This window comes from Engraulis encrasicolus, chromosome 15 (assembly GCF_034702125.1).
Source record: "Engraulis encrasicolus isolate BLACKSEA-1 chromosome 15, IST_EnEncr_1.0, whole genome shotgun sequence".
In the NCBI taxonomy this organism is placed as follows: domain Eukaryota; kingdom Metazoa; phylum Chordata; class Actinopteri; order Clupeiformes; family Engraulidae; genus Engraulis; species Engraulis encrasicolus.
The window spans coordinates 38,203,659-38,216,158 of NC_085871.1; the positions used below are offsets into that span (position 1 = coordinate 38,203,659).

General features: G+C 46.0%; 1 protein-coding gene across 1 annotated transcript in view; it reads right to left on the minus strand.

Moving 5' to 3' along the window:
- The window catches only part of stk24b (serine/threonine kinase 24b (STE20 homolog, yeast)), a 45,016-nt gene that overhangs the window by 24,404 nt on the left and 8,112 nt on the right, over positions 1-12,500 (minus strand). The window contains exon 2 of the mRNA XM_063217493.1: positions 3,744-3,974. Coding sequence (XP_063073563.1) covers positions 3,744-3,974 — 231 coding nt within the window. The remainder of the gene's footprint in view (positions 1-3,743; positions 3,975-12,500) is intronic.

Consider the following 12,500-nt stretch of genomic DNA (forward strand, 5'->3'; position numbering starts at 1 on the left):
TTCCTAATGCATAATTATAATTATATTATAATAATATAATATAACATCATACAATAAAATACAATATGGGCTTAATGATCATAATACAATTCTCATAATATAATTTAATATAACAATATACTTTTTGAACTCAGTGTTTTAACTATTTAGCTGATATTTTAAAAGGCCCTATGAAATTCAGGTGAAAAAACGCCGCTTATCAATTAATCGAAAGTCGATCGATAACACTATCAACTAATGATTAATGAATTAATCGATAATTTGCATCCCTAAAAGATAATCATCATCAATAACAATGTCAACAACCACAACAAACATCTGTTTCTATAGCAGCCATAGCTGACCAGTAAAGGAAGTAGCAGAAGCCTCCACAGCTCTGTGTGGTGTGTACTATGAGCCTTTGAGCATGCCTATCTGCTATCTGATGGTGTGCTTTAACTGGCATCATTTGTGTGGACACGCGCTGCCTTGTTGGACACATGCATTACAATGAGGGGCTATCTAAGGTGCGAGGAGAGAGCGAGAAAGAGCGAGAGAGAGCGAGAGAGCGAGAGAGAGAGAGAGAGCAGGAGGGGGCAAGGCAGGGGTAGCTAGACAGACACAGGCAGATAGAAAGATGGAGAGAGAATGGAGGCAGGGGTAGATGAGAGCAAGTGAGAGAGAGAGAGAGAGAGAGAGAGAGAGAGAGAGAGAGAGAGAGAGAGAGAGAGAGAGAGAGAGGGCACATGAGATAGAGCAAGAGAAAGAGAGAGGGAGCATAAGAGCAAGAGAGAGAAAGAGTGCAAGAGCAAGAGAGAGAAAGAGTGCAAGAGCAAGAGAGAAAGAGAGAGAGAAAGAGAGAGAGAAAGAGAGAGAGAAAGAGAGAGAGAGAGCAGGAGGGGGCAAGGCAGGGGTAGCTAGACAGACACAGGCAGATAGAAAGATGGAGAGAGAATGGTGGCAGGGGTAGATGAGAGCAAGTGAGAGAGAGAGAGAGAGAGAGAGAGAGAGAGAGAGAGAGAGAGAGAGAGAGAGAGAGAGAGAGAGAGAGAGAGAGAGAGGGCACATGAGAGAGAGCACATGAGAGAGAGCACATGAGAGAGAGCAAGAGAAAGAGAGAGAGAGCATAAGAGCAAGAGAGAGAAAGAGCGCAAGAGCAAGAGAGAGAGAGAGAGAGAGCAAGAGAGCACGAGACAGAGAGTGATAGAGAGAGACAGCGAGTCGAGAGAGAGAGAGAGAGAGAGAGAGAGAGAGAGAGAGAGAGAGAGAGAGAGAGAGAGAGAGAGAGAGAGAGAGAGAGAGAGAGAGCTGGCTTGGTGGCTCAGGGGATGTCGTTATCTCATTCGTGAGGAGGAAATGGGTGTGTTGGTGTGACTGCACTGAGCCAGAGTGATATGTCATGTGGTCATTTCCCTGTACGCCTGCGTATGTGACCTGACGTGTGTGTGTGTGTGTGTGTGTGTGTGTGTGTGTGTGTGTGTGTGTGTGTGTGTGTGTGTGTGTGTGTGTGTGTGTGTGTGTGTGTGTGTGTGTGTGTGTGTGTGTGTGTGTGTCAGTGACCGAGACAGAAAAAGCGACTGCATTACGTGTGACGTGTGTGCGTGTAGGAGAGATGGACCATGACGATGTGCCCATGGCCAATATGAGTCACTGTCTCCACGGTAGAGGAGAGGAGAGGAGAGGAGAGGGGAGGAGGAGAAGAGAGAAAGGGAGAAGAGAAAAGAGGAGAGGATAGTAGAGAAGAAATGGGGTAGAGAGTAGAAAAGAGAAGAAATGGGGAAGAGAAAGAGAAGGGGAGAGAAAGGAGAGGAGAGGAGAAATGGGGTAAAGAGAAGAAAAGAGAAGAGGAGAGAAAGGAACAGAAGATTAGAGGACAGGAGAAATGGGAAAGAAGAGAAGAGAAGAGAAGAGAAGAGAAGAGAAGAGAAGAGAAGAGAAGAGAAGAGAAGAGAAGAAAAGAGAAGAGAAGAGAAGAGAAGAGAAGAGAAGAGAAGAGAAGAGAAGAGAAGAGAAGAGAACACCAAGGCCTTCTTTAAAACAACACTCAAACAAATAGAAGCACACAGTAACACAGTGACACTTCTGTAAATTGGTGGATTCTAACCCACAACATTCTTGTTGCAAGTTCGATACCACGTCCCGGCATGCCTACACACAAATGAGTGAGCCCAAGTAAGTGAGCCTTTAAGTGCTCCGTTATCTGTGATGCGATGGATAACTCAAATCAATACATCCATAGGGAAGAGGCAATGACCCGTGTGAGAAGATCATCAATAAACCCTATAACTAACTAGCGTGATGAAGTCTTTGGTTGGCTTTTGGAGAACCTCACATCACAATTAGCTGACGGTACTATTCAGAGCGACCTGAAGTTATTTCATATACAGGACAATATGACAATGATGGGTCACACATACATATGACATAACAGCGACATAACAGTCATGAACGAGTCATAAACCTAATGTCAAAAGTTGGCTGTCTCAACCCAAAGAGTAACTCCTTACTACTATATTAGGCCGCAACTGCCGCATCATACCTGTATGGGCAATGGTGGTGAAGCCCCATAAGCCGTGGATGAAGGATGCAAAACTGCATTACTTCCCATTCCACAGTTCTCATATTGGTATGGGATTTGAAAGTTTGAACCCAAAGACGTTGGCCGGATCATGTCATGTTTTAATCTAAGTGCAGACTGGCTACTCATGGTATGTGTTTTTAATCTGTGACCCTCGCCTCGGGGGGCCCAAGACTTTATCCATTACCATTAAGTCACGACTCACATTCTTTCCACTGGTGTGAGATTTGAACCTATGACTCTCGGACACCACTTTCAGGTAGGAGCCATTACCTCATGACGAAAGGGCTGTAAAACTGGAGATTGCACCCCCCCCCTTTTCCCCGCCACTTCTTATAGATTTGAACACACACCTCCTCGGTCATGTCACTCCCTCCAGGTGGGAGCTGTAGTGCTTGGTGACAAATGGCCATCACACTGTCTGAGCACTGTGATTCCACCCTCCATCCCGCCCCCATCCCTTTTTTTTTAACCACTGCTAGGGGCTTCGAACACACACACACACCCCTTGGTTATGTCACTCACTGTCACACTGGCGGAGCACCGTGACTCAATCCTACAACCTTTCAATCTAAAAACCAACTCCCACATCATGATTGAAAGGATTCAAACCTGCAACCCTCTGATGTACTCACTTTCAGGTAGGAGCCGTAGTACTTGGTGACGAAGGGGCTGTCGCACTGGCTGACCTAACTAAGGTGTAATTCTTATGCTATGGCACATCCTCATTCACTGATATTCCACTGACAAGGGATTTGAACCTGCAACCTTCCGATTTACTAACAAAGGGTCTGTGGCACAGTGATCAGTGAGGACAGTGATCTCCTGCTGGATGTCAAACCTCAATCCTACAACCTTTCTGACATCCGACAACTAAAAAGGGATTTGAGCCTGCAACCCTCTGATGTACTTACTTTCAGGTAGGAGCCGTAATACTTGGTGACGAAGGGGCCGTCACACTGGCTGACCTACTGGAGGTTCTAGTGCTGACCCATCTACATTCACCGGTATCCCACTGACAAGGGACCAGCAACCTTCAGATTTGCTCACAAAGGGGCTGTCACACTGGCTGAGCACAGTGATCTCCTGCTGGATGTCCTTGATCCTACAACCATTCGATCTATAAACCAACTCCCATTATCCACGATTGAAGGGATTCAAACCTGCAACCCTCTGATGTACTCACTTTCAGGTAGGAGCCGTAGTACTTGGTGACGAAGGGGCTGTCGCACTGGCTGAGCACGGTGATCTCCTGCTGGATGTCCTCGATCTCGTCCTCGGCCTCCTCCAGGTCGATGATCTTGATGGCCACCACCTTCTGCGTGCGGTTGTCGATGCCCTTGAAGACCTCGCCGAACGAACCCTTACCGATACGCTCCAGCTTGGTGAAGAGCTCCTCCGGGTCTGCCCTCAGACTCTAATTGGGGAGGGGGAGGGATGGAGGGAGGGAGGGAGAGGGAGAGAGAGAGAGAAAGAAAGAAAGAAAGAAAGAAAGAAAGAAAGAAAGAAAGAAAGAGAAAGAAAGAAAAGAAAGAAAGAAAGAAAGAAAGAAAGAAAGAAAGAAAGAAAGAAAGAAAGAAAGAAAGAAAGAAAGAAAGAAAGAAAGAGATGAACAGAGAAAAGATGAGGTAGATGGGGAGAAGGGGTGCAGAGATACACAAGGGGAGAGAAAGATAAGTTTAACACATTATCAGATAACTCCCCAAGATCACATTAACTAAGCAGGCCACATTCTTCCTTGGGTTATAGGGACAATTTAATCACGATCCTCACAGAATTAAAAACAGCCTTTCAATCTGCATTGACATGGCACAATACTTATTTTAGAACTCATTGATTGATGTTTTAAGGCTTTCAATCTATTCTGCAGTGAGTCAGAATGTGCACCAAAAAAAAAGATTCTTGTGTTGCGTGTATCACATGCTCAGTAAGGCCGTCCGTGACCCATATTTGTATCTTCATTACCACCATGTTCAGTCATTTGTTATGGTCATTCCAGAGAGCCTTCTCCCTGACATAGCCCTTCGACATAAGAATGCCAACGCCCGCAATAGTATTTAAAAAATGAAATGGACTCATTCCCCCCATTTGCAACTGACCTTCCCCCCCCTTTACAGCTGTCTCCTTCTCAAGGCCTCCCAAGGGCTCAATAACGAGCCTGTAGAGCCCCCGTTGAGAAACACTACTGTAGAGTGTCAAGGGTGGTCTCCTAGGATACGACTGCGCAGACAAGCGCAGAGGGGATGCAGGCAGACATCCACATCTGGACAAACCCGGCACGTTGCCATAACATCCGAAGACGATCGATGACCTTCTCACGACTCCTTATGGGAATCCCTGATGGCATTTGATTAATGAAACCATATATTTGTAATAATTATTCTTCAAAAGCTTGCGATGTTACAAAAAAAACACACAGTACATTCAACTTAAGCTTAACACGGATGTTGACAGACTTTCTCAGGTCCCTAAATGAAGAGAAAAGGGACCTGAATAAAGTGAAAAGCAAGCGTCTTATATTGCCAACAAACAGTTTTAAAATGGACGTTGTCAGCCATAACTTTACTATTGAAGTATAATAAATACCGTCCTATTTCAATCCGATTTTCAAGGACCCTAACAGGTCTAAACAGTCCTGTCATCTACCTTGTTCCAATGTCTAGTTCAGTGTAAAGTGCTGTACAGTAGCTTTGGGGAAACTCCTGATTAGCATTAAAACAGCCATTTCTAAATCACGTCTCCCTCATGGATTTTCTGTCTGCGTTCTAGTCATCCTTAGGCCATCTCTACCTTTCAACATCGTTTAGCAGATATGCTGTTAGCCGGCCGACATGACGTGACTTTCCAGGGAATGGGAATACTATACTACGTTTTAGATGAGCCTCGGTGCGTCCTAACTAGGCCCGGGTCGGTACATGTATTCGTATCGAACCGACCTCGGTACGGGGGTCACGGAACGATACGCGCATTGCCACGGAGAATACATTCGGTACGCTATGAAATTATTTATATGGGAAGCGCAGCAGCTGTTTGTGGCGCGTGAGAGAAGAGCTCCGCGCAAGCAAGCACTTTGCGTCGGAGTTCTTTAATGTGTATGGCAAGAACACATGTAACCACTACATCTGTGCACTCCCGATTGGTTTTGCCATCCAAAACCCGCCTTAAAATTTGCTACGCAAAGGTAGACTTCATTATGCATTCGGCTTCATGCGAGCATGAATGGGGAGACAGGGATTTGAAAACCCACCTGCGTAATATGTCACTGAAGTAGTATTGAAGTAGTATAGTTTTCAGTTCATCACCTTGTGCCATGTCGAGCAGTTTGTCTACTCGTGTTTGACCGTTAAATAGTAGTTTAAAGTCTTTCTAAATCGATAGACTACGTTGCCGACAGCCTAATAACAGCGAATTTATCAGCTGCCGAGTGAACGCGACTACTTTTAAAACTAGCCTGCCAGCGCGATGGAAAACAAACAAAAACATGGTCTTACTGCTAACCAAGTTAGTCGGTTCAGCTGTATGTCGTTTCTTAATCTTGTGAAATAAATAACAGTTGTCTTACCTGACATTTCACAAGACACGGGGAAAGAATCCTCTGCCTGAAAAGTTTTAACTCCAATGTCGCGCGAGGGCATCCCCCCTGTCCTTGAAGCTGCTGTCAAAGGTGTTGTGCTATATAAACTATTTTGACCGAAAAATCGAGTAGAACCAAGTGATGGGCTACTTTTTTATTTGGTTCGTCATTGCAATGTAAATGTTAGCCGTGTTGCAAATGGAGGAATGTGCTCAGCTGTGACAGAAAGGCTAGGTCCTTAAAGCTATGTAAAGACCGTCCTTGAAGACCTATATAAGACTACCAAATAGGCTAAGTAATTTGTCAAAACTACACTGACAACCAGTGTTTCTGGCCTTTTCAAGATGTGGAAGGTAATTCTATATAATGATTGTTGTTTTAATAGCATTTAATAGGCTTTTGATTGTGTGCAATAATAATAATAATAATAATGATAATAATATCCCAATAATAATAATAGTAGTCTAAAATATTTAAAGCACCTTTCAATAAAAGATACCCAAGGACAATGCTTAATAACAATAATTATAATAATAACAATAATAATTATTATTTTATTGTTTTTACCCTGTACCGTACCGAAAATGTACCGTACCGTGGGATCTGTACCGAGGTACGTACCGAACCGTGACTTTTCTGTACCGACCCAGGCCTAGTCCTAACCTGCCTGCCATAAGAACTGGTGCATCATGGGAGATGACCTGTTGACCTGTGCATTGCTAGAGGCTGTGTAGCTGCAGCTGCATGCGGCGCGCTACGCTAATGTCTCTAGCACTTTACTACGTCTAGCATGCTCTGCTCTGCTCTGCTCTACTGGCCCGCGGGAGCTGTGGGAAGCTGAACTTCCTTTTCAAACATGCAGGTCCCAGGGGTGGCATTGCAATCAAATGCATGACATTACGCAGAGAGAGAGAGAGCGAGGGAGAGAGAGAGCAAGGAGAAAGAGAGCGAGAGAGCCAGACAGACACAGAGACAGAGAGAGAGAGAGAGAGAGAGAGACAAAGAGAGAGAGCAAAGAGAAAGGGAGAGAGAGAGAGCCAGAGCAAGGAGAGAGGGAGAGAGGGGGGGGGGGCCAACATCCGAAATAAAACAGTGTTAACACTGGGGGGTAGGAGCTCTGCAGTGTGACGCAAACAGCTCCAATTTCTCACACTCATGCTTCAAGAGCTCTGGCTGTGTGTGTGTGTGTGTGTGTGTGTGCGTGCATGCGTGTGTGCGTGCGTGCGTGCGTGCTGGACTCTCAAACTCATTCAGACCTCTCTCACGCACGCACACAAGCAAACACACGTACACACACCCCTTAGGTGGTGGTAGGAGGGGGAGAGAAAAGGAGTCGTAACCCAATGTTGAGATGAGATGAACGATAGCAAAACACTGCCTACAGAGATCTACTCCATAAATATCCCAGTGTAGCGCAGCACAGTAGTCAGACGGCCTTGAGAGGCGAGTTGAGAGCAGGATAGGGTGGGGGAGAGGGGTGGAGGAGAGGGGGGGAGAGCAGAGGAGAGGAGGGGAGAGGGGTGGAGGAGAGGGGAGGAGAGCAGAGGAGAGGAGAGGAAGGGAGGGGGAGGAGGAGGGGGAGAGTGGAGGATAGGGTGAGGGAGAGGAGAGTGGAGGAGAGGAGAGGAGAGGAGAGGATAGGGGAGGAGAGGAGAGGGGAGGAGAGGAGAGGGGAGCGGGGACGAGAGGAGAGGAGAGGAGAGGTGCAGGAGAAGGGAGTGGAAGGGAGAGAAGGGTAAAGTGAGGTTAGGTAGGATACGCTGAAATATGACATTATTAAAGCCAGACAAAAAGCTCTAGTCGCAGATGGATTTACCTCCTGCTAACATCAAAGGGGTTTTTATCAGGAGAGAGAGAGCGTTCAGACGAGGCAAAGCAAGGCCACGACTGTATCCCGCAAAGGATGCTAAAGAGGCAGCTGTGGGGCAGCTGTTGTGTAATAGCTAGGGAGGTTCGAATCCCACCCTTACCTCTCCCTACACCTCCATCCATGGATGAGGTGACCTTGAGCAAGGCACACCCCACATTGCTCCAGGGACTGTTACCAATACACTGTAATCTACAAAAACACTTTGGATTTTTAAAAAAAAAAGCGTCAGCTAAGTGTAATGTAATAATATGTATTACATGTAATAACAATGTAATAATTGAGAAGCTGGCTGATGGGAAGAGAGAGACAATATGACCAACAATGTCCCAACCCCGGGTTTAAAAGCAACACCACTTTGGGATGTGGGCTTTAGGGATGACATCGACAATAATGTCTCACACTGGTGCTGGGTAATGCACACAAGCTAGCATAAAGAAATATGTGGAAATGTGTAGCAGTGTGCGTCTGTGTGTGTGTGCGTATGACAAATGAGGGGAGTCTGGCAAACCTATAGAGGCCTGATTGGCAATCTCTGGCCTGTCAACTGGAGATGAACTGACCCACCTGCCCCTTACACACACGCGCGTACAAACTATACTGCTCTCGCTCACACACATGCAGTCTCACTAACATACAAACACTCTACCCCTCTGCCTCTCTCCTCCAGTCACCGTCTCAACCAGCAGCAGCAAAGAAAAAAGAGGGGGGGGCAGAGTTCCATGAATATGAAGAGAGAGAGAGAGAGAGAGAGAGAGAGAGAGAGAGAGAGAGAGAGAGAGAGAGAGAGAGAGAGAGAGAGACAAAGAGACAAAGGCAGAGAGAGAGAGAGAGAGAGAGAGAGATCCATGAATATTTCACTTAGGGAGATGTATTATGTCTTGTCCCCTGCTCTGACCATCACGCTAAGTATTAAACCCCAGGCACTGTGCAAGACCCAAGGGGTCTTAAACGCACACAAACACACTTACACACAACACACGTTTACGCGCACACAGACAAAGTATATTAAAACCCCAGGTGCTGTGTGTACCCCCCCCCCCCCCCCCCCACACACACACACACACACTTACACGTAACACACTTAAGTGCATTGCAGCCCAAATCAAACTCCAGGTGCTGTGTGTGGACCCCTTACAGGCCCTCCCCATTCAGTCTACTGACGACAGAAACCCCATGTGTTGTGTGTAGACAGGTTTATCCACACAACCCCCTCTCCCCATTCAGTCCCTTGGAAGACGAGGGCTGACCTCCACTGCACTGCACTGCACTGAAGCCTATGGAGCTGGACAGGTGGAACAAGCAAAGCAATTCCACCAGGGGCCTCGTGTCTGATCCACACGCTAGTGTGTGTGTGTGTGTGTGTGTGTGTGTGTGTGTGTGTGTGCGTGCGTGCGTGCGTGCATGCGCGCGTGCGCGACATCATGTGAGCTTCATTAGCTCTCTTGCCTGAAGAGAAGAGAGGGAACTGCATAAATGCATATCTTTGCACGCATGCAGACACACAAGCCTAGGAGGAATACATCATTGTGCAATGCGGCATCTCAATCCGATAGCTAAATTAAAAATAAATAAATAAACAACTGAAACGCCAGAATGCAGCACCTATTGGAAGCTACACGGAAAACACAAAGCATTTCACGTCTTATTTTGTAGGGCTGTCACGAAATTGTATCAAATGCAGTCATGATACTGTATCGCGGTGCAAGAAGGCAGTATCGTGATACGCACTTTCAGTATTAAAAAAATAAATGGATAGATGTCCCCCCAATGACAACTAAGCGCTGCCCCTTCTCAGCTGTATCCCTCTCAACGTAACGCCCTTCCCAAAGGGCCCCACAACACCCCCTGGGGGGGATGTAGAGCCCCTGTTGAGAAAGACTAAATCTAGTTCACTACACTAGCTTTCCTCTGCACTTTGACCAGAACCCTGTTTCTCGAAAGCATTGTTGCTAACTAGTTAGCAACTTACTAGGTCTCCAATGGGAAATTGCACTGCAAGTTGCAACCCAGTAAGTTGCTAACTTATTTAGCAACGATATTGTCGAGAAAGGCACCCCCGAGATCTCCTGAGCATGCAGCCCTTGGCAGGTAGGGAGAGAGGTGAGCTCATGTAAAATCACGTCTTGTCACATGTCGTCACATAGCCTCATGTTGTGGAATTACTAGAGGCTGGTAGAGGCTCCAGCAGTGTTCTGCTTGTTATTCTGATGTTCATCACTGAGTGAGTGGAGTGGAATGGAGAATGAGGTAAAGAATTCTCAATTGCACCACTTACACCCAAGTCAATTTCACACCGCAGTGCGATTTGCGTATCAATAAAATGCTGGACCTATTCGAGGCTGCACCAAAAAGCACAAGGCATTTCGAGACGTTTTTCGCAGTCTACTCTGCTGTGCTGGCTATAAAAGTGACCTTTTTAGAGGACAGCCTAGACAAACACAAGCAAGTTGACTCACAGCCCTCAGGAGATGGGGGCGAAAGGTGTGCCAAGGTAAAATCACATCACATCCTCTTATGTCATGAGGCTGAATTGCAATTGAAAGGGCTGATGTGATTCCCCTTGTTATTCCAATATTCAGATCAGTGTGGTGGAAAAGCAGAATTCGCTATGTGGTGGATTGTAGCCTAGTAGTGCAACCAAGATGTTGGCACATTTCTGTGTGGTTTGCACAAAAAACGAACAATAAAATACAATACTAGACCTATTGGAAGCCGCATCAAAAACATAAAGCATTTCAAGCCGTTTTGTGTCGGCTCCTTGGCTCTGAAAGTGACCCCCTGGGCGAGGACAGACAGACACACACAGACAGGCGTAAGCTGAGAGTGCGTAAAGGGCTTTCCTCACTCGGCAGGCACAGCTAGTGTTTTTGCAGCACTCTCCTTGAGAGGTGCTGAGGGGTAGACGCCGGGTGGGGGTGGCGCGAGAGGCGAGGTGAGCCCAGGTAAAATCACCCGCAGTCACGCCACGGTGGGTGGCTGATTTGCTACTGACGGCAGCAGTTCCACCACCAGGGTTCCCCTCATCGCTGCAGTGTCCAGTGAATCAGCAAAAGGCACGAGCGGTTATCTCAGTCTGTCGGCTTGTAAGCGTACTATACATAAACAAAAGACATCTGCGGTTCACACAACCATCATTTCATCAATCTTAGGAGCAACTGATTACTGTATGACAGTGGTTCTCAACCTTCTTTTTGAATAAATGCCCCCTGGAGCTCATCATAAGTATCCCAACACCCCCCTTGTCCTCATCATAAGGCTGCCAACTAAGCACCGCACCCTCTCAGTTGAATCCTTCTCAATGCCCTCTACGCCTTCCCAATGGCCCTCTAGGGGGCTGTGGAGCCCCTGTTGAGAAACACTACTGTATGATGTGCAGACTATGAGCAATGCCTTTAGTGTTGTAGATAAATTTCATTTTAGTTTTTATTTGAGTGCTCAGCTCTTATTTGTGTGCGGCTCTGCCATAGATCTGTAATAATAAAGATTTGAAGTGAATCTAACCGATGGGCTATGCAGTATCTGAGTGAGTGCAGTCACTTCAGTGCGGCATGAAACAAAACCACGAATTTAAATCTAATCAGCACGCAAAAGCATTTTTGGAGCCTCTGGAAACATTTTTGGGGGCATTCGTTTCTGCTGAGAACAGTCATATTTTTAAGCTGCAAACTGCCTCCGCTTGAAGTCTTTTCTCCACTCTACTATGCCAGTGCTGTTCTTCACCTCTCAGTGGATGCACTCAATGTTAGACACACACAAATGAATTACTGAGATATGCTCAGCTGCGGATGTGTTGAAGAGAGACAATCCCTGGGGTGAAGGTAACATTTCCGCCCAAAGACAAGAGACCATGTATTGTATTGTAGCCATTACAGTAAAACAAAACAAAAAACTAGGTGAACAACAACTCCTTTCCTGTGTTTTGAAGTATTAAATTCAAAAGAAAAAAAAAACAGAAGCAAGAAAAACGAACAAAGAAAAAATTCGGCACACACACGGACCATCCCCCACCGTATAGGTCTAGCTTATTTTCCACTTGACTAGTAAAATGTATGACCATCTGTGCGTGAGCCTCTTTTTGGTTTGGGGGTAAAAGGGGTGGCGAGTGGTGAGGGTACGGTACCACCACTGTGCTTCATTTCTGACTTCTTGCTGTAGACGCTAATGGAAAGTCATGAGCCATTTTGGAGGGTTGAGAGCACATATTTCTATATTCCTATTAGGGATGCAACTTGATTAAAATATAATACTAATGAATGGGAGGGCTTTGTAAAAATAACCATCACAATCAAAATGTTCCCCCCAAAAAACTTGTCTGACAACAGTAGAAGCAAATGCTCAATGTCAGCTTCATTTAGCAAAATCGTATTCCTCTCAGGTGCAAGCGTCTTTCTTGAGGACCTTGAATCCACCTGGAATACAACAAGAATAGATGTAACATGGTCCACCCTTAATTTCTAGAAATTTCTAAGGGCATGTGGTGGGTAACTAACCACTATGGC